Genomic DNA, 24,444 nt, shown 5'->3' with positions numbered 1-24,444 from the left:
TACTCAGCAAGGTTGAGTAACCTTGGCCAGGATCACACAGATGGTAAGTGACTAAGCAAGGATTCAAATCTGAGTCTGCCCCATACCCTTATCCATCAGGTTGCTGCCTTCCAAAGGAGAGCATAGGATTTTTTGGGTTAGTTTTAGTTTTTACATTTTAAAAAATCTGTTTTATTGAGCTATAACTTACGTGCAATAAAATCCATTAATTTTTTTAAAAAATATATTTTATTGATTTTTTACAGAGAGGAAGGGAGAGGGATAGAGAGTTAGAAACATCGATGAGAGAGAAACATTGATCAGCTGCCTCCTGCACACTCCCCACTGGGGATGTGCCCACAACCAAGGTACATGCCCTTGACCGGAATTGAACCTGGGACCCTTGAGTCCGCAGGCCTATGCTCTATCCACTGAGCCAAACCAGTTAGGGCTCCATTAAGTTTTAAGTGTAGAAATAGGTGGATGTTAATTCTCATGCTATGGAACATTTCCATCACCCCAAAAAGTTTCCTTTTGCCCTTTTTAAAAAAAAAACAAAAACATTTTTATTGATTTCAGGGAGGAAGGAAGAGGGAGATAGAAACATCAATAATGAGAGAGAATCATTGATTGGCTGCCTCCTGCATGCCCCCCACTGGGGTTGGAGCCCGCATGTGCCCTTGACCGGAATCGAACCTGGGACCTTTCAGTCTGTAGCCCGACACTCTATCCATTGAGCCAAACCAGCTAGGGCTCCTTTTGCCCTTTAAAAAAAATTTTTTTTAATTGATTTTTTATAGAGAGGAAGGGAGTGGGATAGAGAGTTAGAAGCATCCATCAGGTACCTCCTACACACCCCCTACTGGGAATGTGCCTGCAACCAAGGTACATGCCCTTGACCAGAATCAAACCTGGAACCCTTTAGTCCGCAGGCCGACGCTTTATCCACTGAGCCAAACCGGTTATGGCCCTTTTGCCCTTTTGAAGTCAGTTCCCTCATCCCATCCCTGAATCTCACAAACACCAATCTGCTTTCTGTCACTATAGTTTTACCATTTCTAGAAATTTTTCTTTTAATCCTCACCCAAGGATATTTTTATATTGATTTTTAGAGAGGGAAAGACAGAGAGAAATATCCATGTGAGAGAAACACCTTGATTGGTTGCCTTCTACATGCACCCTGACCAGGGCCCGGGCCAGGGAGGAGCCTGCAACCCAACTGAAGTACATGCCCTTGACCAGAATCGAACCCAGGACCCTTTGGTCCGCAGACCGACTCTTTATCCATTGAGCCAAAGTGGTTAGGGCCCATTTCTAGAATTTCATGTAAATGAAATCATACAGTATATAGTCTTGTGTGTCCAGCTTCTTTCACTTAGGTTAATGCTTCTGAGATTCATCATATTGTTGTGTGTATCATTACTTCATTTCTTTTTATTGATGAGCAGTAGTCCATTATATGGCTATGGCACAATGTGTTTATCCATTGACCTATTGATATTTGGGATGTCCATATTTATGGCTATTATGAATTAAGTTGCTCATAATATTGAAGACAAGTCTTGCTGTGGATATATGTTTTCATTTCTCTTGGGTAAAAACATAGGTGTGGGATTTCTGGGTCAAATGATGTTATTAGTTTTCTATTTCTGTGTGACAGGTTACCACAAACTTAATGGCTTAACACAACACCCACTTATCTCACAGTTCTTTATATCAGAAGTCTGGTAGGCTCAACTAGGTTCTTCACTTAGGGTCTGAAGATGAGGCATTGGCTAGCCTGGGTACTTACCTGGGGCATCTGGGAAATAACCCATCTCTTCCTCAGGGGCCTCTTTCAGCTCTTTGATGTTGCCCACATGGCCCTCTTCTTCAAACTAGCAATGCATGTTGAGTCCTTCTCACATTTCTAATCTCTCTGGTTCTTCTGCCACCAGCCAGAGAAAACTCTGCTTTTAAAGTGCTAGTATGAATTGATTGGACCCACCCAAATGTACCCCTTTTGCCATTTAATGTAACATAATCACAGAGTAACATCTGGGAGCAAAGGTCATGGGACCATCCCTTTTTAAAAAATTTATCGATTTGAGAGAGAAAGAGATTTGTTGTTCCACTTATGTATACATTCATTGGTTGAATCTTATATGTGCTCTGACCAGGATCAAACCTGCAAACTTGGCGGGTTCTAACGCTCTAACGTTGCCTTGAGGCAACACTCTAACCAACTGAGCTACCTGGGCAGGGACTCCTGGGACCATCTTAAAATTCTGTCTACCACATATGCCAATTGTATGTTTAACCTTATAAGAAACCATCAAACTATTTTCCAAAGTGGCTACACCATTTTACCTTCCCAACAGAGAAGTATATGAGCATTTCAGTCGCTCAATATTCTGGCCATTTGATATCAACAATTTTTTAAAATATATTTTTATTGATTTCAGAGAGGGTGAGGGTGAGATGGAAACATCAATGATGAGAGAGAATTATCGATCAGCTGCCTCCTACATGCCCCCTACTGGGGATTGAGCCTGCAACCTGGGCATGTGCCCTTGACCAAAATCGAACCCAGGACCCTTCCATCCGAAGGCCAACGCTCTATCCATTCAGCCAAACTGGCTAGGGCAGCCGTGGGCAAACTACGGCCCGCGGGCTGGATCCGGCCCGTTTGAAATGAATAAAACTAAAAAAAAAAAGACCGTACCCTTTTATGTAATGATGTTTACTTTGAATTTATATTAGTTCACACAAACACTCCATCCATGCTTTTGTTCCGGACCTCCAGTCCAGTTTAAGAACCCATTGTGGCCCTCGAGTCAAAAAGTTTGCCCACCCCTGGGCTAGGGCAATATTATCAAATTTTTAATTTTAGCTATTGGTGAGTGTAGTGGTATCTCATGGTGGTTTTAATTTGCATTTCCCTAATGACTATGATAATGAGATCTTTTCACATGCTTATTAGAGCATAAAATTTTGTTTTATGAAAGATTCAGCTGCTTTTTTAAAAAAGGTTGAAACTCACTACTGGCTTAGATAAACTACCTGTGAATCTCTCAGTGGGGCCCAGGGCCCATCTCCTTTCTGAAACACAAGTGTCTGGAATGTAGGTAAATCATTAGTGTAAGCACTGTGCTCTATGTGTGGGTGCGCGATGAAACAGACATGTCTTCATTGCCTACAGGGCTACAATCCCAAATCTGAAGTTATGAAATCCAATTGTTCTGAATCAAATTGTTTTTCTTGGTTGGCATCAAACCCATTGGTAACAAAACCTGACATAAACATTTGTGTTTTTTGTTTTCTTGCAGAAGGACCCTCTATTGTCCCATGCCTGTGTCAGCTGCCTGGAGGCCTTGCTTGACTACCTGCATGCCAGGAGCCCAGACATGGGTAGAAACCCTCCCCATTCTCTGATGTTCCCCTGAGGGCGATGGGAGGAGGCCAGCCTCTGCCACTTCCTGCTCCAAACTGCCATCCCCTGTTCTGTGAATCACACTCATTTTGTGTAATTCTTTCAACAAAATTGCATGGGCACTGTTATGCCCAGTTTACAGATGAGGACACTGCGGTTCAGGAGGTCAGGCCACTTACCCAGCCATGGTCACAAAGCTCTTAATGGCAGTGCTCTTCCTGTTGCCTGCCACATTAGTGGGGCGTATGGTCTCCCTGAGCCAGGCAGCAGAGGGGGATAGAAGCCCAGGGAGGAAAGGAACGTCCTGGGGTCGGCTTGTGCAACGCCCTGCCTCTAGCTGAGTGGCCCTTTTTGAGCCGATAGGAGAGAGTCCTGCTTAGTAATGTTTCAGGGCCTTTGGAAAAGAAGCATTGACAACCCAGGATGACTGGTGTTTCCCATAGCACAACATGTGGCCTCCCAGCCCTGGAACCGGTTTTTACTGTTCACCCTCCTGGATGCTGGAGAGAATTCCTTCCTCAGACCCGAGATCTTGAGGCTCATGACTCTGGTAAGTGCAGTAAGGATTTCTTGTGGTCTGAAGAATGTCGTGAGCTGAGTGGTCCGGAGGAGGCCAGGGACACCTTACTTAAGGTAACCCAATTCCTCAAAGAAGGTACAGGGGGCTGGGCAGGCCTTCATCCCACAAGAGGCCTGCTCAGAGAATTCCTACCAATGTCCACATCTCCTCACCCCAGAAGAGCCAGACAGTCTTTCTCAATTCACTCACTCAAAAAATTGATCAGAGCCTGCCCACCACATGCCAGGTCCTATAATAGGGGCCGATGAGCCAGATGCTCTGCCTTTAAGGATCTCTCAGTCTAGAGAAGGAGATGGACAAGTTCAAGTGTGATGTTATTGGTGGTAGAGTAGGAGAAATGCTAAGTGTTTGATGCGCAGTCAGTGTCCATTGAATAAACAAAGCAGTGAGCCTGTGAATGACAGTGAAGCGGGTCAGTGAATATCAGTGCTAGGTCTGGGAAGAGAGTAAGTGACTAAAGAAGAGAGCAAGTACTCTGCCAGAGCTGGGAATAAAAATGTAGTCGGCACTCAGGGCCTGTCTTTATTACAATGAAAGAACATTCATTCGTGAAGGGAACATTTTAGCTGAGGCTTGAAGGATTAATAAGTGAGGAGGAGGAAATGTAATCCAGGTAGTGAAGTGAGAGCAGCAGGATATGAACACATGGTGTGTTTGGGTAACCACACAGTCCATTTTGGCCGTGAGTGTGAGGTGCAAGGCAGCGGGGTGGGGTTGGGTCGGTACTGAAGGGTCAGCAGGGCCAACTCTCAGGGTGTCACAGCCTGCCTCATTTACCCCACTCTCCCATGACATCACCCCACCCTTACTCACCAACTCTGATCTCCTTGGAGGGTGCTGGGGCTCCAGATCTGTGTAGTTAGCCAGTGCTGAGCACAGCAGGAATACAGGAGAAACGTCTGAATGAAGGAGATGGGAATCACTGCCTGTCCGGGGCTTCTCTCCCGGCCAGTTTGTGCGGTTCCAGAGCAGCAGCGTCTTCTCTCCTGAGGAGGTGGGTCTCGTTCTGCAAGGCGCAGCTTTGGCTGACCTCTCGACCCTCTCGAACACCGCACTCAAGGCTCTGCGTGGCTTCCTCCTGCAAGTGTGTAGGAAGGGGATGCATGTAGCTGCTGTGGTGCTAGACTCTCCACACCATCTTCTGGGTGGAGGGTGGCGCTCTGGTCACAGCAGCCAGTGGGGCTCTGGAGTACAGGGGGTGGAGGGTGGAGCTCTGGTCACAGCAGCCAGTGGGGTCTGGAGTACAGGGGGTGGAGGGTGGGAGCTCTGGTCACAGCAGCCAGCGGGGTCTGGAGTACAGGGGGTGGAGGGTGGGAGCTCTGGTCACAGCAGCCAGTGGGCTCTGGAGTACAGGGGGTGGAGGGTAGAGAGGGCCTGTGTGGTGTAGGCTCTGAGAAGGGCTGTTTTCCCTGTCTTTTTCTTCCCTTAGGTTCAGAGCATGGGCCTCTTGACTGATCATAACATGGCCCAGACCCTGCAGGCCTCCTTGGAGGGCCTTTCCTCCAGGGCCTCCTCAGCCCAGCCTCCCCTGCAAGACATGCTGTATCCTTTCTTGTATCTGGAAGCTTTGGCCTGTGCAAGGTCACTCAGGCTATGGGATGGTGTGGCTTCATGCTTCAGGACAGAGAGGTGCACTGCCTTACAGCCCTGTCCTCTCAAGCAGGCAGCGGTCAGTGAAAATAATTAATAGTGATAGCAACGACAATGACTTGTTATTTATTAAGATAGGGCCAGTCACATTACATGCACTGTACTAATCCTCACAGCATCTAGGAGTGTTAATGTTAACTCAGACCAGAGAGGTTAAATGACTTGCCCAGGATCATATCCAGATTTGATCCCAGATTTGCCTGTTTCCAAAGCCACATCACCAAACTCGGGGAGGAGCTAGTCCTTCCCCAGGGGTTTCGGAGAAAATCGCCCAGCCCACTCGGCACAGGTGCTTCCCTCAGCCCAGCATGGATGACTGCATGTCTCTGAGAAAGCCTGGGGTTGTGGGCAGTGGGCAGAGGCCCTCTAGGGTGGCTGTGGGGCTCCAGAGACACTTTTGGTCAGGAGGCGTGTGTCTGTGTATGGAGGTGCTTCCTCCAGCTCTTACTGGCTCCCTTTCTGGCCCCCCTTTCCCTTTTCCATGGAATAGTTCCCTGTTGTATACAACTACCTAACCCAGGTGTTCAGGTTCCAATTTTAGAATCTAGTCCCACTCTTCTTAGGAGAGAGAACCTCTGTTCGTCTGACCGCTTTTACCCTTTTGGGGCTCTGGAAGTGCGGTTCTCCCCCAGTTGGCCCTGCCTCTCTGCTGTTCTCCTCTCATGTTTTGCTGCCAGCTGCCTGGGAGGTGTGGTTGTATCCCTGTCCCACATCAGAGACTGACCCTCAACAATGGAAGGCCCAGACATGGATGGACTGAGACCTGGAGAAGACAGTCGGGCACAGTGGTTTGGGGAAATGAATGACAACTGCAGCCACTAATCTGGAGCCTTTTACTCCATTGTTGAATCCGGAAATAAAATGATTCACTCACATGCCTGGTGAGCACTCCAAAAACATTTTACTCTCAACCTATCTTGGCCTCTTCCAGCTGGTTCCTCAGCCAGAATGGGTGGCCTCCTCAGGGAAAGGGGGTAGGATTAGTCCTCCTAACAACCCTACCCCGTTTAGGAGCACCAGTGCTAGCTGGTTGCCTCAGCTGTACCCAGAAAACACTAGCCAGGCCATCCATCCTCAGGGCTGCAGGAGCAGAGAAAGGCCATAGGTTCCCTGCTGCTGTTATCCAAGTGCTCTGAGAGGTACCTGACTGCCGCCTCACCTCCCGTGAAGGTGGGGAGCGGTGTCATTTCCAGGCAAGGAGGCTGAGCAGGTCGAATCCTTCTCAGCCTTCCTAGCAGCGAACTGTCACAGCTCGCCCCGCCCTGGTTAAAGTAGGTCCCTGTGTTCCTTTCTTTGACGTGGAGCTTGTACTTGTATACCCACATGTGTGATTCTTTTATTTATTTATTTTTTTGATTCTTTTATTTTTAAATATATTTTATTGTTTGTTGTTGTTTTTGTTTTGTTTTGTTTTTTACAGAGAGAGAGAATTAGAAACATCAATGAGAGAGAAACATCGATCAGCTGCCTCCTGCACTCCCCACTAGGTTTGTGTCCACAACCAAGGTACATGCCCTTGACCGGAATTGAACCTGGGACCCTTGAGTCCGCAGGCCGACGCTCTAGTCACTGAGCCAAACCGGTTAGGGCGTGTGGTTCTTTTAATATATGCGCTCCACAGCTGCCTCTCCCGTTCCCAGTTCAACCCACTGGGCTTCTAGCTCCTTGCCCGCCCACCTGCCTGCCCGTGAGGACCCCGTGCCCGGGACTGGCCAGCCTGCCCTTCCTTCTCGGGACCTGACCCCGCACAAAAGTGGTCTGAACTCCGCCCTATTGAATCGATGGGGAAGTTCCCGATGAGCTGGGTTTAGAACTTGGTGCACCAAAGGGGCGAGCGGGGATGTGCCAACTCCGCACGGCTGGTTACTTAAAAACACACGTGCTAGTCATGACCCACTAAACTGACCTTGCCAGAACAGTCCTCTGACGAAACACTTTCGGGGAGGGCGCCCGGGCGGACGGGGCCCCAGTGTGCTGACGCGCCCTCTACGTTGGGCGCCGACTTGACTTCCTCCAACCTCGTCTTTACCGAGCACCACGCGCCGGAGCCCGACCCAGGGTGGAAGGAACGATTCTCCTGCGGACCTCACGCGCGACCAGTCCCAGGGCCCGGCGGGGCGGAGCCGGAAGTGAGGCCACCGGCGCGACCGCGCGGCCCGCGCTCATTGGCCAGTAGCGGTGCGGTGGGCGGGACAGCGCTCGGCTGTCCCAGAGCTGCGGCTCCCCGGTACCGTGGAGATCTGCGCCTTTGCTGGTCTCAGGAAGCACCTGCGAGCCGCACGCCGAGGGCCTGCCGGGCTGCCCCTTTTGCACCCCCGGCCTGGTGGGTGGAAGTGGGGTCTCCGGGCGGGTAGGCTCCGGGTGGGGGCGTGGAGACTGAGGGTCGAACCGGCTGCAAGAGTGGGAGGTAAGATACGCCTCTTTGGAAAGACTCCTCTCCTCCCGGAGCCCCAAAGACTGGGGACAGAAATCGGGGTCCGCGAGCCCAGGGACGCCTCTTGCAGAATGCGTTCGGGTAGCTCGCGGAGCTGGGAAGAGCTCTAGGGCGGTGAGCGGGAGTGACAGTAGAGAAGGCAGAATCCTCCCCACGCAGCCTGGCTTTCTTTCCCCATCTTCCCTGCTTCAGTCATTACGCGCTGTCTGATATGCCCCTGGCCCAAGTTCTGCTCTAGTTTGTATCCGGTTCCCTTGAGTCTGGAGCGTGACATTGGAAGTTAGTGAGTCCTGGGTGAACTTGCACAGCTGTTCATTCTCTAGGTTTCAGTTATATCCTCTGTGTGGGGTGGGGCTGGTTCTCCGGTGACCTGTCAGTAACTGACCATCTCTCCCTTGGGCGTGGTCTGCTCTGAAATAGACTGCTCATTTAGACTTGGTTTAGCCTGGGAATAGCTGAGTGACCGGGCAGTTACCTCACTTTTCTGGTTTCCACACTAGTAAAATTGGGCCCCTGTCATCTGAGTTTGAGGCCGTCTTTGGCCACTGAAATATTGCACCCCACCAACTCCCTCTCATTCTTCTGTGCTTGTTTTACAAGTTTACTGGTTATCTCTTATTCCTACTAGGAAAATACCTTGAGTGCAGGGAGTTTTATCTTACTCACTACTGTATTCCCAGCTCTGAAACAGGGCCTAGACCAGTGATGGTGAACCTTCTGAGCTTGGCGTGCCAGCATTTTGAAAAACCCTAACTTAACTCTGGTGCCGTGTCACATATAGAAATTTTTTTATATTTGTAACCATAGTAAAACAGAGATTTATATTTTTGATATTTATTTTATATATTTAAATGCCATTTAACAAAGAAAAATCAACCAAAAAAATGAGTTCGCGTATCACCTCTGACACGCGTGTCATAGGTTCGCCATCACTGGCCTAGAACATGGGAGGTGATCAACAAATAACTGTGGAAAGTTGCCTGAATAGGAATAGGTGTTGGCTTATGTGCCTATGGTACCACAGTGAGTGAGTGGCATCCCTTCTACCCCAAGACCGTCCTGCCTCCCTTCCTGCCCTGTGTCCCTTCCTTTCTGATGACAGAAGTCAGGGAAGGAGGGAAACACCAGAAGTTTCACATCCTCTCTACTGCTTGGACCCCCTTGACCAGCTACTCTCCTGGGAGGCGAGGATAAAGAAGGGGGGAGTGAGAAGGAATGACACTGACCAGCCCCACCTTCCCCAGGTGCCTCCCCCAGTCCTCCCCCACTGGAGCAGGGAGGTGACCTCCTTATTTTTATTTTATAGTGAGGAAGCTGAGGCTCAGAGAGGTTGAGCAGCTTGCCTGCTGTTCCACAGCTGGGAAGAGCCAGGCTCTAGCTCAGCGCTCCAGGCACTGACCCCTGTGCTCCAAGTATCCCTCCATTGCTGACATATATCTGCTTCCTCCTGCCTCTATCCCACGGCCTTTATTGTGTCTGCTGGTCACAGGCCCTGGGCTAGGCTCTGGGCTCCGGGGCTTCCCAATGTTGGGTTCTTGGTATTTGGAAGCTATGTCATGTCAGGGGGAGTTCAGTTCACCTCATTCTATTTATATAACACCATGCTCAGGCCTCACCTCCTTTCTCTATTACTCTCCTAGCTCCAGGGTCATGGATATGGACCTTTTGCAGTTCCTAGTCTACCTGTTTGTCCTGCTAGTGTCTGGGACAGGAGTCACAGACACTCAGAGGACCTCCGTGGACCCGAGCCTGGAGATCTGTATCCTTTGGGGTTGGAGGTGGAGTTAATGTGCTGTGCCTGGGGCACTTTCTAGGGATGGATGAGGCCCAGCTGATGGGAATAGGAGAGAAAAGGTAAGATACTCTCATCAAACCTTGATCGAGTCCACTGCCTTCTGAGCCTCAGTTTCCCTATTATGTTAAACAGAGAAGGCACTTTACATCTCTCAGAGCCACAAGGACTCTGAGAATAGTACATATGTGCCTAGTACCTTGTGGGTGAGACCCTGGGCAGGGACTCAGGCCCTGGCATTCTGGGCCACCTACTCTGGGTTCAGGACTTGGGGACACAAAGATGAGTCAGTCCCTGGCTTTGAGGCCTTCACAGGCCTCACATTGTACTTTGGGATCACTGCTGAGATGGAACAGGAGAGAAACACTGTGCTGGCTTTTGAGCTAGGTCTTGAAAGAACAAAAGCTCGTAGGCGCCCTAGCCATGTGACTCAGTTGGAGTCACCTGTATACCAAAAGTGTGCAGGTTCGATTCCCGGTCAGGGCACATACCTAGGTTGTGGGTTCAATCCCTGGGTGTTTATAGGAGGTAGCCGATTGATGTTTCACTCACACATTGATGTTCTCTGTCTCTCTCTCTCCCTTCCTCTCTCTAAAATCAATAAAAACATATACTTAGGTAAGGATTAAAAAAATAGCCCTGACCGGTTTGGCTCAGTGGATAGAGCGTCGGCCTGCAGACTGAGGGGTCCCAGGTTCGATTCCAGTCAAGGGCATGTACCTTGGTTGTGAGCACATCCCCAGTGGGAGGTGTTCAGGAGGCAGCTGATCGATGTTTCTCTCTCATCGATGTTTCTAACTCTCTATCCCTCTCCCTTCCTCTCTGTAAAAAGTCAATAAAATATAGTTTAAAAAAATAAAAATTAAAAAAAAAAACTCATAGAGAAGGGTTGGGGAGTATCCCAGGCAGAGTGTATAGTGTGAGCAGAGGAGCGCAGGTTCTGGGGACAGTGACTAGTTGTTGGAGATGGTGGGAAGACCATGGGGAAGGAGTACAGGAGCTAGGTCCTGAAGGGTTGTGTTCAGGCTCTTGGGTGTAGAATCCTCTGTACACTGGACAAATGATACATTGTAGGATGCAAACGCTTCTCAGTTTGTTACTTCTCTGGTAGGGAGGGCCTCAGACCTGGGCATCTGTGGCCTTTGCAGATATTTGTTGGTCAGGAATGGGCCTTCTGGGTTGGGGCCACTGGATTATCCAGAAGTATCAGTGCCAGCTCCTTAACTTAACACTGCCCAGACAAGAAGATGTTTGAGGTGAAGCGACGGGAGCAGCTGTTGGCATTGAAAAACCTGGTACAGCTGAATGATGTCCACCAGCAGTACAAGATCCTTGATGTCATGCTCAAGGGGCTCTTTAAGGTGCATGCAGGCGCAGGGCAGCTCATGGCAGCCTAGTCTTTGATCTGGGCACTGAGGGATGAGTAGGAGTTCCTTAACGGGATGGTGTTCAATTAGAGGGAACTGCGGGCACAAAAGATTTGAAGTTGGGTTTAAGTAAACTGGGGTGTGGCTGGGCGGTGAAGGCTTCTGCAAAGCCACTCAGCCAGCGGGGGTTCCCTCAGGTGCTGGAGGACTCCCGGACAGTGCTCCTTGCTGCGGACGTGCTCCCAGATGGGCCCTTCCCCCAGGATGAGAAACTGAAGGATGGTATGGTCTTCTTGACCTCTCCCCCCTCCTCCCTACCACCTTGATCTTCTCTAGTTGTTTCTTCCCTCCTGTTTTTGTCATGCTTTTTTTCTCTCTCTGGAAACACCCTCTTGTGGCACCTTCCAAGTGTCCACCTTTGGTGGATAAGCACTTAGTATATGGTTTTCCAAGAATTTCTGGGCTTCAGAGCCAATTTCTGTGTCCCTGACACAAATGTATTCCTTTGTGCGGTCCTGTGCTTGGAGCACAGGAACCAGGGAGGAAGCTCTGCCCACTACCACTCCGGGGATCCTTGCCTTCTCCACCCCTGACCCGTCTGATAGAGAAGGCAAGGGTTGTTCGCATTTACAGGAGAAAAAATAGGCCTACTGAAGTGACTGGACACTAGGGGCAGCTGCCCACACTCCTTACTACTGTTCTAAAAGCCTCAACCTTCTTAGATCCTTTCTGAGACTAGGTGGGACAAACATCCTATATAATAAAGAACTAATATGTTAATTAGACCGGACAGCGGAACGACCTTCCAGAGTGACCAGTGGGCCGACCAGTGGGCAGGGGGTGAGGCCGCGAGGCAGCCAGGGCTGCGAGAGCCTAGGCAGCCAGGCCGTGAGGGCCAAGTCCCTTGCATGAATTTCGTGCATTGGGCCTCTAGGACATAAATAAGGTAAAAGACTATTCTGTGTCCCTTCATTCCCTCTTCCAAGAATTTCTCTCTGGTGATAATTTTCTCATGAACTGGTGGCATTTTAACAATAAAACCTCTTAGATTACACTGAGAGAGGATGGAAGTGGCCTTTACATATTGAATGGTGGGCACTTTTACAAATAGCATCTCTCATCTCCACTGTAACTGAGGAAGTTATACATATAACTTGGCTCTTAACCTATAAGTCAAGCTTACTCCTGAGTGCAAGATGGTTTGAAGCCCAGGGGTCTGGCCCCACTTGGCTCAGACCCAGCTGGGCCTGTCTTTGGAGGAGTCAGCTTATCTCTGCGCATGGCCTGGCCAGTGCTGCTGAGGGCTGCCTGGGCCTCATCTGCGGGCACTGGAACAGGAGCTGCCGCCAGGGCTGGGTCTACACTTACTCTTCAGGCTGGCCTGGGTCGGGGGACCTGCCACCATGGTGGACACTAAATTCAGTCTAGACTGACCTATTGATGAGAGGAAGGATATTAGTGGGGAAATTGATGAAATTCAAATAAGGTCTATGGATGTATTGTATTGATGTTAACTTCCTGGTGTAGATAGTTGTACAGTGGTTATGTAAGACTAGAGGCCCGGTGCATGATGCATATGCCTCCTTGTGCAGAATGACACCCATGTCTCTGGTCCCCACAGCAAATGAGTCTTCTAAGCCATGAGATACGGGGGAAAGAGCAGGGCCTCTGCAGTCAGAGAGAGCTGGGTTTACAGCCCAGATTTGCCATTCACTTTCTCCCGGGTAAAATGGGAACGGCCGCCACATCTTCCTCTAACGGTGGTTTGAGGATTCAGTGATTTGGTGGACACAAAGCCCTTAGCACAATTGTCCATTCTCTGCTTATTGGGCTTGGCGGGCTTGCCTCCATTGTCTGGGGAGTGTCTGGGCTGGCCGGGAGGGCAGTAGAAGGGCATCTGCCCTGGGCTCTCATCAGGTCCCTCTCACCAGCTTTCTCCCAAGTGTTGGAGAACACGGCTTTCTTCGGCGATGTGGTGCTGCGCTTCCCGAGGATCGTGCACCACTACTTTGACCACAACTCCAACTGGAACCTCCTCATCCGCTGGGGCATCAGCTTCTGCAACCAGTCGGGCGTCTTTGACCAGGGGCCCCACTCGCCCATCCTCAGCCTGGTAAGGACTGGGGCGGGGACAGCCCGGAGCCCTGTCTCCCAGTGTCCTGTGAGCCTCGCAGCTGCCTGCAGCTGGGCCTGAATGTCAGCTCTTGGTGGCGTTTTCTGTGATAAGCCTCAAGGTACCTTGAGGTGCCATCTCAAGGGGTTCTATGCTGACCTGGGTCCCTATGGGTCATCACCTGGCCCACAGTCTTGGGCCCTGGGTTCCAATGTGGAGGGAGTGGCTCAGGTGAGCAAGAGGCAGGAGAAGGCAGAGGATGACTAACTTTTCCTCGTCTGCAGATGGCCCAGGAGCTGGGGATCAGCGAGAAAGACTCTGACTTCCAGAATCCATTTAAAGTAGACCACACAGAGGTGAGCTCTGGGGGCTTGTGGCCATGTCTGTTCTGCTTCTGCTGGGCTACGGGAAGCCAGGTCCTGCAGGGGTTGGGGTACCTGTGGTGGAGTGTGAGGGCTTTGGACTTGGAGACAGACATACCCAGGTCTGGGTCCAGGAACCGTCACTCACTCACTGGTGCCGTTGGGCAAGCCATTGCCCTTGTCTTAGCCTCAGGCCGCCTGTCTATTCATGGTGCACCCCAGCTATGGGGGGCAGTCAGAGGCTGTGAACACACCCTTCCCAGTGAACAGTAGGCACCCACATCAGGTGGATGTGAGGGAAGCCTGGGGGTGTCAAGTCATGCTCTTCTCTGTCCTTAAGCCTCTAATCACCCAGCCGAGCGTCTATCCTACATTCCTGTACATGTGGCCATTCTAGGGGCTGAGGTGGACTCTCAGGGCTGAGGCTGTGGGTAGGATGACAGATGGGGACACATACAGGACACATACAGTAGAGGAGAGGAGGGGATCAGAGGGGGCCAGAAGGATAGGAAAGAAGGGCTGGCGGGCTGGACTCCTCAAATCACAGGCTGGCCCCTGCTCTAAGGAGGGGAAGGGGGTCAGGATGGGTGAGGGCTCTCAGATTTTATACCCTGCTTGCAGGGTAACAAGCTAGCCTGCCACTGTTGCACGGATACCGACAGGGCAGAGGCATCAGAGTTTACAGCAAAAGCAGTTCTAGACCAGCGGTTCTCAACCTGTGGGTCGTGACCCGTTTGGGGGTCGAACGACCCTTTCACAGGGGTCGCCTAAGACCATCGGAAAACACACATATAATTACATATTGTTTTTGTGATTAATCACTATGCTTTAATTATGTTCAATTTGTAACCATGAAATTGGGGGTCACCACAACATGAGGAACTGTATTAAAGGGTCACGGCATTAGGAAGGTTGAGAACCACTGGTCTAGACTGTTGGACTGATCATGTTGGTTCCCTGAGTCCCATAGTGACACAGAGGGGCTCAGGTGGATGCCACACAGACAGTGGGTTTGCATCATAGCTGAAGAATACTAAGCTTGGAAAATTTACTGATTTATAGTGAACGGAAGTAAACCCGCTCTTTGTTTTGGGGGAGACATCACCTCATCCTTCAAGGTTCGCTGCAGGCACAATCCTGAGAAATGGCCCAGATACAGAGTGGTCGGGGCTTTGCGTTCTTGGTGTATCCAGCAAGAACACGCAGGGACGCTCAGGCCACGTAGATTGCCTCCTCTACAGGCCATCCCTCAGCCCTACATGTCTTGGCTTAACTCAGACTCCACGAATGTACTATTCAATCTATTAATCTGACTGATAGGGGCTAGAACCATATTTGTTCAGTTTGTCTCAGACTGCGTTTAATGAAGGCTGCCATCAACAGGACTAAGCCGCTGGATGAGGCCAGCCTGCAGTATTGGTCTCAGCCGTGTGCTTCGGGATCCTGTGATCAGTTTTGGGGAGACCAGTAGGTCTTGTTTTAGACAATTGGATGTGGTCTAAGGCCAATCTGTTATTCATTACCACCCGCACAGAGTTTAGACTGACCTGCTGATCTTTGATGTTATTGCCAGTAATTACAAGGGCAGTAGACGGACCCCACAGCTCCCCTCTTCCCTAGTGGAGAGATACTCCGTGGCCCATTGTCTCCCACATTATACTGGATTTGGGTCACCATTACAGTCTTTGGCCGAATCCTAATGTCACTGTGGAGTTGCAGCCTCAGTTGCCCTACATGATAGAACCCCAGGCCACTCGGGCATCAGGAGAAGAAGATGGATTTGTATCCGTCAGGTTGAAACAAGGTTGTACTGGCATGAGTATCTATCTGCACAGGGTCACTTCGGGAGCTGCCATTGATGGCATCAGGCACACAGAATAGTTCAGTAATCACGTGGTTGAGAATGACACGTCCAGCAGCTGGTCAGATTGTCATCTGCAGCTGCCACTTGGCTTGGGCAGACTGTAGGATTGTGTTGCCAAGTGGCAGTGCTGGACATAAGGCACAAAAAGGATTGATTATTCCCCGTGTCTCTTGGGATCTAAGGCGTTTTCTGCCTAGACGCTGGGATTATTGCCACAAGATCAGCGTGTCATATCCCAGGACCTATAATGTCACTTTGTCACTGATCATCCCTTACTTTCACCTAGATCTTTGTCCAGAAGGGTCAGATGTGAATGGGACAAGGGCATTTTTACAAAATTTTCAGAGGCATGTCATATCCCCTATCTTGCTCCACATGGGCCACTGTGGGGGCAGTTGGCAAGGACATACTCAACCAATTGGTCATTATCCTAATGATCCTGGGCCGTACTATTTCAGCCTGGGACTCCGGGTAGCCAAACCAGAAATACAGAATGTGTTTTGTGCCTTCGATGGCGGCAGGTGTGTGGCTTCATCTAGTACGAAAATGCATTCAAGTGGAAATGACTCCCATCTGGGTAGACTGGATCCGCGATTTGGTTCTGGTCAGTCTCATCAGAGAAAGGGCCTTCCTATGGGTTTCTAAGTGAGTGACCCAGACTGTCCAGTTTTCAGCCACAATTTGTTTCCACAGTTCATGGCCCCGAAGATGGATGGCCATCTCATGCAATAGTCTGTAGTCTGAGCGGTAGCCCAGAAGACTATGACATGCTTGGTCATTAGGAGTGTCATCCAGCAAAGGCGGTGGTGGCGGCTTTTAATTCAGATCATTGTCCGACTGGCCTTTGTGGCAGCTAGTCTTTCGTTGTTGTCACTGGAGCTGATGGCTGCTGTCACCCATAGACAGCTGTGTCAGGGGTCCCCCAAACCTTCCCCAGGTTAATGATTCACTAGGGCGCAGTGTATGGCCATGCTCACAGCCATGATCGGTTAGAAAGACTGGCATGTCTGCTTGTTGATGGGAACGACCCATTAGGGAGGAGGGACTAATGGTGCGGGGGTAGGAGAGTTGCTCCATTGCCAGGCAGCACTTGAGTTTAGTGTCAGGAATTTAAAGTAGGCTTTAGCCAGGCCTTCTGGGAAAGGGATCCAGGAAAGGATGGGCAGTGTTTCCCTTCTGCCCCAACTAGGTTTGGGTCCCTGGTGAGGCTGAGCCATTGAGGATGAAGGGCCAGGATCCCTTGACCGGCCATCCCCAGCCAGAGCCAGAAAGTATGGGAGAGGCCTGCCAGCTTATCTCCTCCAAGAGGACCAGAAAATTAACTTGTAAGGACAGGAGGTGGTCAGGCAGCACTGTTCATGAGGACAGCGACACTAGAAGAGGACTGGATTTTGAGGAGATGCAGCCATGCCAAGTTGGGGGCACATTTGGGACATCCCAGTGGAGGTGCCAGGCAGGCACTTAGATATGGAGGTGCACATTTGAGGGGTAACTGGCCATATAGACATAACCGAAGCCATGGGTTTGGAGAGAGTAGAGGGAGAAGAGTGCCCCCAATCAAAGTCCTCCTCCTCCTCCTCCTCCTCCTCCTCCTCCTCCTCCTCCTCCTCCTCCTCCTTCCCCTCCTCCCATCCCTGTTCACCCTGTGTTCCCGTTTCCTCACCAGCACCACCATCCACCATCCACCATCTATGAAGCCATGAGCCTGGGCACTATTGTCTTCTCTTTCTCCCACCCCCTTTCCAGGGTCTGTCAGTTTGACCTCTGATCCACCTGCTTCCTGTGCACTCCCTTGCCGAGACAGGATGCCTGCTGTCTCTTATTCTCGCTGGCTGCTCTCCCCTCCTCCTCAGGGGTATGGCAGCCAGGGCGTGGGGGGTGGTCTGCGGTTGTCGGGCACTCGGCCCCTCACTCTGGGAGGATTCTGTTTATTGTTTCTCTGATGCCCGTGCTTGTTCACACCGTGGTGCTTGTCCCTGTGCCCGGAATGTCCTCCTCCCCTCACCCTCTTTGCTGTCAGCCTCTTAGTTATCTTTCAACCCACTTAGCCTTGTCCCCAAGCCCATTTAACCATCTCCATGTCGTTGGCTCCCTGAGGGCAGGGCCTGCATCTGAGCAACCCTCCTGTCCCCCTCAGTGCCCTAGCTCGGAGTAAACTGCTGCCAGTGGACTGAGCCAGACCACTCTGCTCTTCCCCCAGTTCATCTCTAGCACCGACCCTTTCCAGAAGGCCCTGAGAGAAGAGGAGAAACGTCGGAAAAAAGAGGAGAAGCGGAAAGAGATCCGAAAAGGCCCGCGGATTTCGCGATCCCAGTCCGAGTTATAGCCCCGTTGCAGCCCATGGTTCAAGGGGCCAGGAGGAAGAGGAGGAGTCAGCGTGGCCAAGGTGAAGCGGTGCCGTCTGGTTGGTGGTGAGACTCGGCACCTGTGAGAGGGGAGGCCATGTTTGCTTGGCCCCCGGAAGCCGGCTTTGAGCCCAGCTGCAGGGACTGGGCCGCGGAGGGCTTGGGTTTCCTCCCGGGGCCTCCCTGGAGGGAGCGTTGAGGGGACCCTGTGCCGCAAACACAACTCTGGAGGTGCTGGGGGAGGTAGGAGGGGTGCAGGACTGGACCCTCCCAGTGGTTAGTACTGATGCTCGGCTGGCTGCTGCTCTCCATGGGGAGGCAGCGGAACCGGGGTCTGAGCCACGTGTGGAGGTGCCACTCCTGCTGCTGGCTGCACTGTGTCACTGAGCCACAGGGCACAAGGTCCAGCCCCCTGCGGAGACACAATAAAAGTCGGCAAACCCTCTGGGCAAATCACAGCTGGTTTTGGCCCTAGGAAGCTGTGAGGCCTTTTCCAGGCAGGTGGCGCGGGGCCTGGGTAGGGGAACCAGAGGCCCTGTGCGGTGTAGAGAGCACCTTAGAGGATGTTCCGCTTCATCAGGGAGCCCCAGGCTCTGGCGGGGCAGCAAAGTAGGGCTTGGCTTAGGCCTCCGAATCGCTTCTCTGCACTGTCCTTGACGAAGGGTCAGTGTTGGAAAGGGACTGGAAGTGTCCTGGGTGGGTGTTTATCCAAGGTGACCTTGGAGTAACATGATCTCTATCCTCAGCTAACTGGGGACAGCCATAGAGCAAGCACAGGAAAGAGTCAGCTGTCCTTTCTGGCAATGCGGCGAGACCCTCAGCCTGTGGGCTGCAGCTCTGCAGAAGACTGCATTGTCATGGCAGGGCTGTCCCAAGCTGGATGAGTCAGGCAGTGAGCTCTCTGCCCCAGGAGGTGTGCGAGCAGAGACCCGTGGTCACCACCAGGCAGGAAAGCTGCAGGGGCCTGAGCGAGCAGCTGCCCTTCAGTTGTGCTCCGCCCAGGCAGAGTAGGGAGGAGCTCTGGTGGGATTTCCAGCTCTGTCTCTTCGACCTTGCAAAGCCAGGGTCTGCTTCTTAAAAGGAGAGAGACATAACCACCCCAGAACCTACCACCACCACCACCACCAACAGAGCCCAAGGGAGACCTGAGTCTTGTCTCAGCCCATCAGGCTTGCTGAGTGACCCCGGTCCACCCCTTCTCTGTTCTGTAGCTTCACTGGCAACGTGAATACGATAACATCTGAACTGCTTCTCCAAGGCTGGGACCTGGCTTCTCAATGACGGGTGTCCTTCTCTGATGGTTCTTCATTCGTCCCATAGATTTGCTGAGCACCCACTGTAAGCCCAGCCAAAGAGAGGGGTCCAATCTTACCTGTCTTCACCTCTGCCCCATCTGGTACCTTCATCCTCCTGGGCTCTTCCTTCTACATCTTCGGCCTCTCTCCATCTTGGTTGATCTCTTCCTCTCCATCTTCAAATGGTTCCAAGTTTTCTCATCTGACACCTTCAGAGAAACAAACAGAACTGCCCTGCTTTCCCCCCTCCTTCCCTTTGCTGCACTGTGGATTGTGTGGTGACTTGTTCCTGGAACTCCACCATGAGTCATACTGTAGGCAGAGCCTGTCCGCTCCCCTGCTGGAGCTCAGAGGCCCTAGGGTACTCGTTTGTCCAGCCTCCTTGTAGCTAGCATTCAGTTAGTGACTGATGTGCCACTAACCAGATGCACTGTGTGAGTGTGGCGGTGGAAACAGTGGCCCACAGGGTCAGGGGGATTCCTAGTGGCCAGACCAGCTCCCAGGGTGCCTGCTGGTGGCAACAGTGATGTCTTCATTGGTGCGTTCAGCATGGTCTTGGATGTCGTTCCTGTCTGTTGAGCTTCCAGACACGATCTGTGACACCCGTGGAAAATCTGGGTGCTCCCAGTATCCCCTAAGACAGAGCTCCTCAGCAGTGGCACTGTTCACATTTGGGACCAGATAATTGTTTGTTGTGCAGAGGTCTGTGTATGTGAGATATGAGCAGCATTCTTGGCCTCTACTTACTAGCTGTCTGTAGTCATCTCCCAGCTATGACAACCAAAGATGTCCCCTGGGGCAAAACCTCCCTGGCCACATCCCTTCCTCCTCCTCATCTCAGCCCCACATCTTCCTGTGCTGTCCCATCACTGCCCGGAAATGCTGTTGATAGTTCCTGAGGACCCTCCCAGGCCCGGGGCCACTGTGTTGTCCTTGTTTTCTGCTCTTGGTCTGAGTCTGCTCTGTCTCTTCCCGACTTCTCTTTCCTCACCTGCGCCCTGAATAGAGTTTACTGGCTTAGTCTCTCCTTCCTTCTTCTTGACAGCTGCATCCTCTAAGACAGGGATAGGGAACCTTTTTTCTGCCAAGGGATATTTATAACATCATTCTCCAGGCATATAAAATTATCAACTTAAAAATTAGCCTGCTGCCTAGCCGGGTGTACTCAGTGGTTAGAGCATCGGTCCTCAGACTGAAGGATCCTGGGCACATACCTCAGTTTCTCGCTCGATCCCTGGCCCCGCTTGGGATGCGTGGGAGGCAACCAGTCAATGTGCCTCTCACATCGATGTTTCTCTGTCGCTCCCCCTCCCTCTCACTCCCTCTAAAAATCAATGGAGAAAATATCCTCGGGTGAGGATTAACAACAACAAGAAATTAGCCAGGTGTATTGGGTCAAACATTGAATTAACTCGCCCCCAGTGCCTTGGCAGGGCCAGACCAAATGATGACTAGTAGACCCGCAAGCTGGCTGTTCCCCACTCCTGCTCTCAGACCACAAAGCTGATGGCACTTGCCCTGTTGTCACCGGATAAGCCTCAATCCTTATGTTTCAACGTACCCAAAACCAAATGTTATTTTCCACCCTGAAGCCTACCTCTGTGTTAAACCATGAGATACGTGCTTTTGCTTAATCCTGGAGGAAACGATACATGAACTGAATCCTAAAAGGTGGGGGGAGGAGGGAGGAGGAGACAGACTGACAGAGGCCTACAAGGGAGGCATCAGAAGCAGTAGATGATCAAACGTGCCAAGTTCTCTTCCATGACCCGTCTGTGGTGGGTGTCTGGACATAATGATCACCTGGTCCAACCCCTCCCTTTTCACATGAAGAATGCAGGTCCTGGAGAGTGACTTGTCTGAGGCTGCTCTAGCCCTGGAGCCAGCCTCGGTTCTCCCCGCCAAGGCGGGGTGCCAGCGGGAAGAGCTGTTAGGTTAGGTGAGAAGCCAGGGTCGGAGGGAGAATGTCAGTGTTCTTTGCTAAGGCTGGGTCCAGTGCCACCACCTTTCTTCTACAGTTTTTACTGAGCCTTCATTTGTGCTCCCTCAGGCTACTTCGCTAGGAACCAGGGCCTCTGGGCAGGTTGTGTCCACCTACTTAACCTGATGCTCCTACAGCAAGCATGTCAAACTCATGGCTCACTGGCCGCAAGTCTGACATGCTGTCCTACAGCTTCCTGTGGGGGTTTCTAAGGGAATGAGAGGGCACTGGACCAAATTGAGTCATAGGGTAGGCCAGCAGATGGTTTCCCTCCCTCTCACCCCCCCCCCCCCCACAGTAGGGGGAGCCCTGTGAGAGCCACTAAGAGGTGCAGTTGAAGGTCACATTGTCCAGCTCAGTGCCTGGTCCAGAGCTGGGCAGCAGGGTTTGGTTTCCTGTTTCAGGGGGAGACCGGAGACCGGTATAATCAATACCAGCTCTAGTCTGTAAACAATGAGAACATTCCTGTCTTTTTCCCCCCCAAAACAAGACTATTTATGTTATACAATTCATTATAAAAAAGCATACTGAAGTATCAAGAAGACAGTAAAATTTACCCTAAACCCACCATTCCCATAACCATGACTGACAGTCAGCTGTTGGGCCTTGCATCCATTTGCCCTTCATGTGAGGGCGTAGATCCCTGTTCTTTTCAATTACAGTAGCTACTTTGTGTGGGCACTTACTACATGCCAGGCTATGCCACGTGCTGGCTGGTAGCAGCTTCTGCTGCCTCGGGGTCCTTGTCCATGTTGTCTGTTGCTCCAGCTACACCAACACCATCTGCAGGTCTCTCCTCATTGTGTTAAGTTTTGTCGTAAATGTGGGCGGCTTTCCTGACATCCCAGGTCAGATCCCTTGTTAGTTTCATCGCACCCTGTTACTTTTCTTTGATCGCTTGTGCTATTTATTGTCTGGGTTTTTTTTTGTTTAACAGTTGTTCACTAGACTGGCAGCTCTCCGAAGACAGGAACTATTTCTGTTTGCCTGCCACAGAGGTGTTCAATAAATATTATCAAAGACTGCAGATGATCCCGTTTAATCCTCACTACTATGAGGGGACACGATTCCCATTTTAGAGATGGCAAAACTAAGGCTTGGAACAGTTACACTGCCCAAGGGCACACTGCATAAGTGGGCCCATATGTCTGCCTCCACACGGCCTGTGTGCTCATAAGTCTTGAGCAACAGCTGCCTCTCGCTTATAGGGAATATACTTTTCCCTTTAACAATATATTGCAAAAGGCTGTCAGTAGGTATACAGTTATCTATGTAATTTTTTAAAAAATATATTTTTTTGTTTTTTTTTACAGAAAGGAAGGGAGGAGAGGAATAGAGAGTTAGAAACATTGATGAGAGAGAAACATCAATTCAGCTGCTTCCTGCACACCCCCCACTGGGGATGTGCCTGCAACCAAGGTACATGCCCTTGACCGGAATCGAACCCAGGACCCTTCAGTCCGCAGGCGGACGCTCCATCCACTGAGCAAACCGGTCAGGGCTATCTATGTCAGGTTTAGTGATGCATGGTATTCCATTGTGTGGATGTAATTATTCACCCAGCCCCTTATTAGGCTACCCAATTCCCTAGTTAGACTTGGGGGGGGGGGGGGGAGTCTTCACACACACACACACACACACACACACACACACACACACACACACACACACACGCTTGCGGACTTCTTTGAGCACTGGTACTCCACTCCTTAGGATAAACTAGAATTTGCAGTTGTTTACGTAACCAGCTGCAAGATGGAGCGGTGGGTGCTTGAAGGAGTGGGAATCTGTGGGTGGCTGTGCGTCAGAATTCCTGCGGAATTTTGTCAAAATGCTCACGCCGCCCCGCCTCGGGAGGCTCGTGGTGGCCCGGGCACTGGCATTGCCTTAAAGGTCTGCAGGCGGGTGTGTGTGTGTGTGTGTGTGTGTGTGTCACTGTGTGTGTCTGTGTGTGTCACTGTGTGTCTGTGTGTGTGTGTGTCACTGTGTGTGTCTCTGTGTGTGTCTGTGTGTGTGTGTCTGTGTGTGTGTCTGTGTGTGCGTGCGCGCGCGCGCGCGCCTCGATAACCAGAGGAAGAAGCGCGTGTTCGCGGCAGGTGCGAAGGCGCAGAGGTTTTGGACAATTTACGGTCCACGCCGACCCTCCGTTTCCTTTTTATAAGGGGCGTGGGGGGAACGCGGTTTGAATGGTCTCCATACTCCTCAGGGGCCCGGGTTTGATTCCATCCGCTCTCCTCGGCGGGCAAGGCCGGGGGGAAGGAGGGGGCGGCAGCTGGGAAGATGACGTAATGTGCGCACAGCTGGCTGGGGGGAGGGGTCCGACCAGCGGGCCCGAGGGGAGCGTGTTAACCCTTCAATTCCCGGCGGATGGATGAACTAGCTTGCGGAGCAGACCCCACGGAAAAGAGAGCGGCTCCTTTAAACTAGGGGAAGGAGGTTGGGCTGAGGACCCGGAGGCTTCCCTTCGCAGTCCCTACCAGACCGCGAGGGGCGTGGCCTCGCTATGCAAATCGGAGCTGCTGATCGCTGACGCGCCATCACCCCACGCGCCGCTCGCCGCGCCGATTGGCTACGCCGCGCCTGGTCCCATTGACAATAAACAGGGGTGCGCGCGGCCTGGAGGCGGGGCCACGGATGGGGGCGGGGGAAATCCCGCCCCGCCCCTCCTGCGCGGCGCAGACATGGCGGAGGGTGGCACCGGTCCGTGAGGCGGTACCGGGCGGGGGCTGTCGGGTGTCATGGGTGGTGGCGGCGGCACCACCCTCGCGTGTCCCTGAACAGGCCGGCAGGGAGGCCTCTGCGCCGAGCCGGACGATGGACGAGAGCGGCGAGCTGGGCGGTCTGGAGAGCATGGAGACGCTCACGGAGCTGGGCGACGAGCTGACCCTGGGGGATATCGACGGTGAGTGGTGGGTGGGGGACTGGGGTGCGGGGGCGCGCGGGGAGGAAGGGGTTACGGCGGCGCGCGCGGTGCGCTTGCGCCCCCCGCCCGGAGTCCCGGCTCGCGCGGGAAGGGCCGGTGCGCGCGGCCGCCCCGAGGCGTCCCAGGCTTTCCGAGCGCTGCGGGTTTGAACCCGAGCCCGGCCGCTCGGTTCCGACAGGCCGTGGGGTCTGCTCCGGGCGTCGCGCGTCCTTTCGCGTAGCGAGGGTCGTGAGGCCGGGAGCGCGACCGCGGCCTGAGGAGAGCGCGCGGCCGCCGCCTCCCTCGCGCGCCGACACGCGCCGCCCCAGGCCCCCTCGCCCGCCGCGCCGCGTTGCACCTGTCACTCC

At 52.1% G+C, this 24,444-nt stretch overlaps 3 protein-coding genes across 11 annotated transcripts in view; all 3 read left to right on the top strand.

The window, feature by feature from the left end:
- MEI1 (meiotic double-stranded break formation protein 1) overlaps positions 1-6,540 on the top strand; it is a 62,025-nt gene extending 55,485 nt beyond the window's left edge. The window contains exons 27-31 of the mRNA XM_059680790.1: positions 3,288-3,369; positions 3,835-3,941; positions 4,924-5,055; positions 5,401-5,513; positions 6,299-6,540. Coding sequence (XP_059536773.1) covers positions 3,288-3,369; positions 3,835-3,941; positions 4,924-5,055; positions 5,401-5,513; positions 6,299-6,344 — 480 coding nt within the window. The 3' untranslated portion in view covers positions 6,345-6,540. The remainder of the gene's footprint in view (positions 1-3,287; positions 3,370-3,834; positions 3,942-4,923; positions 5,056-5,400; positions 5,514-6,298) is intronic.
- A 1,259-nt stretch (positions 6,541-7,799) lies between these two features.
- On the top strand, positions 7,800-22,201 carry CCDC134 (coiled-coil domain containing 134). 5 transcript variants are annotated; one of them, XR_009450988.1, is made up of 8 exons: positions 7,803-8,028; positions 9,696-9,814; positions 11,087-11,208; positions 11,412-11,496; positions 13,146-13,327; positions 13,612-13,683; positions 17,300-17,408; positions 17,754-17,883. XR_009450988.1 is itself a non-coding variant. In XM_059680824.1 (7 exons), the coding sequence occupies exons 2-7, from the start codon at positions 9,706-9,708 to the stop codon at positions 14,416-14,418; spliced, it is 678 nt and encodes a 225-aa protein (XP_059536807.1). In that variant the 5' UTR covers positions 7,800-8,028; positions 9,696-9,705; the 3' UTR covers positions 14,419-14,632. The 5 variants fall into 5 exon arrangements, 3 of the variants coding, with proteins under 3 accessions (XP_059536807.1, XP_059536806.1, XP_059536804.1); XR_009450987.1 differs by lacking the exon at positions 17,300-17,408 and adding an exon at positions 19,110-22,201 and having other exon boundaries at positions 7,805-8,028; positions 17,754-17,939; XM_059680824.1 differs by lacking the exons at positions 17,300-17,408; positions 17,754-17,883 and adding an exon at positions 14,311-14,632 and having other exon boundaries at positions 7,800-8,028.
- Positions 22,202-23,860: 1,659 nt separating this feature from the next.
- Positions 23,861-24,444, top strand: part of SREBF2 (sterol regulatory element binding transcription factor 2) — a 50,194-nt gene continuing 49,610 nt past the window's right edge. For 4 of the 5 annotated variants that reach the window (XM_059680768.1, XM_059680767.1, XM_059680766.1 and 1 more), the window contains exon 1: positions 23,861-24,076. In XM_059680768.1, coding sequence (XP_059536751.1) covers positions 23,989-24,076 — 88 coding nt within the window. In that variant the 5' untranslated portion in view covers positions 23,861-23,988. The remainder of the gene's footprint in view (positions 24,077-24,444) is intronic. The other variant, XM_059680765.1, reaches the window with a different exon arrangement.

The sequence above is a fragment of the Myotis daubentonii genome, chromosome 2 (genome assembly GCF_963259705.1).
Source record: "Myotis daubentonii chromosome 2, mMyoDau2.1, whole genome shotgun sequence".
In the NCBI taxonomy this organism is placed as follows: domain Eukaryota; kingdom Metazoa; phylum Chordata; class Mammalia; order Chiroptera; family Vespertilionidae; genus Myotis; species Myotis daubentonii.
This window is presented reverse-complemented; position numbering and strand designations above follow the sequence as displayed.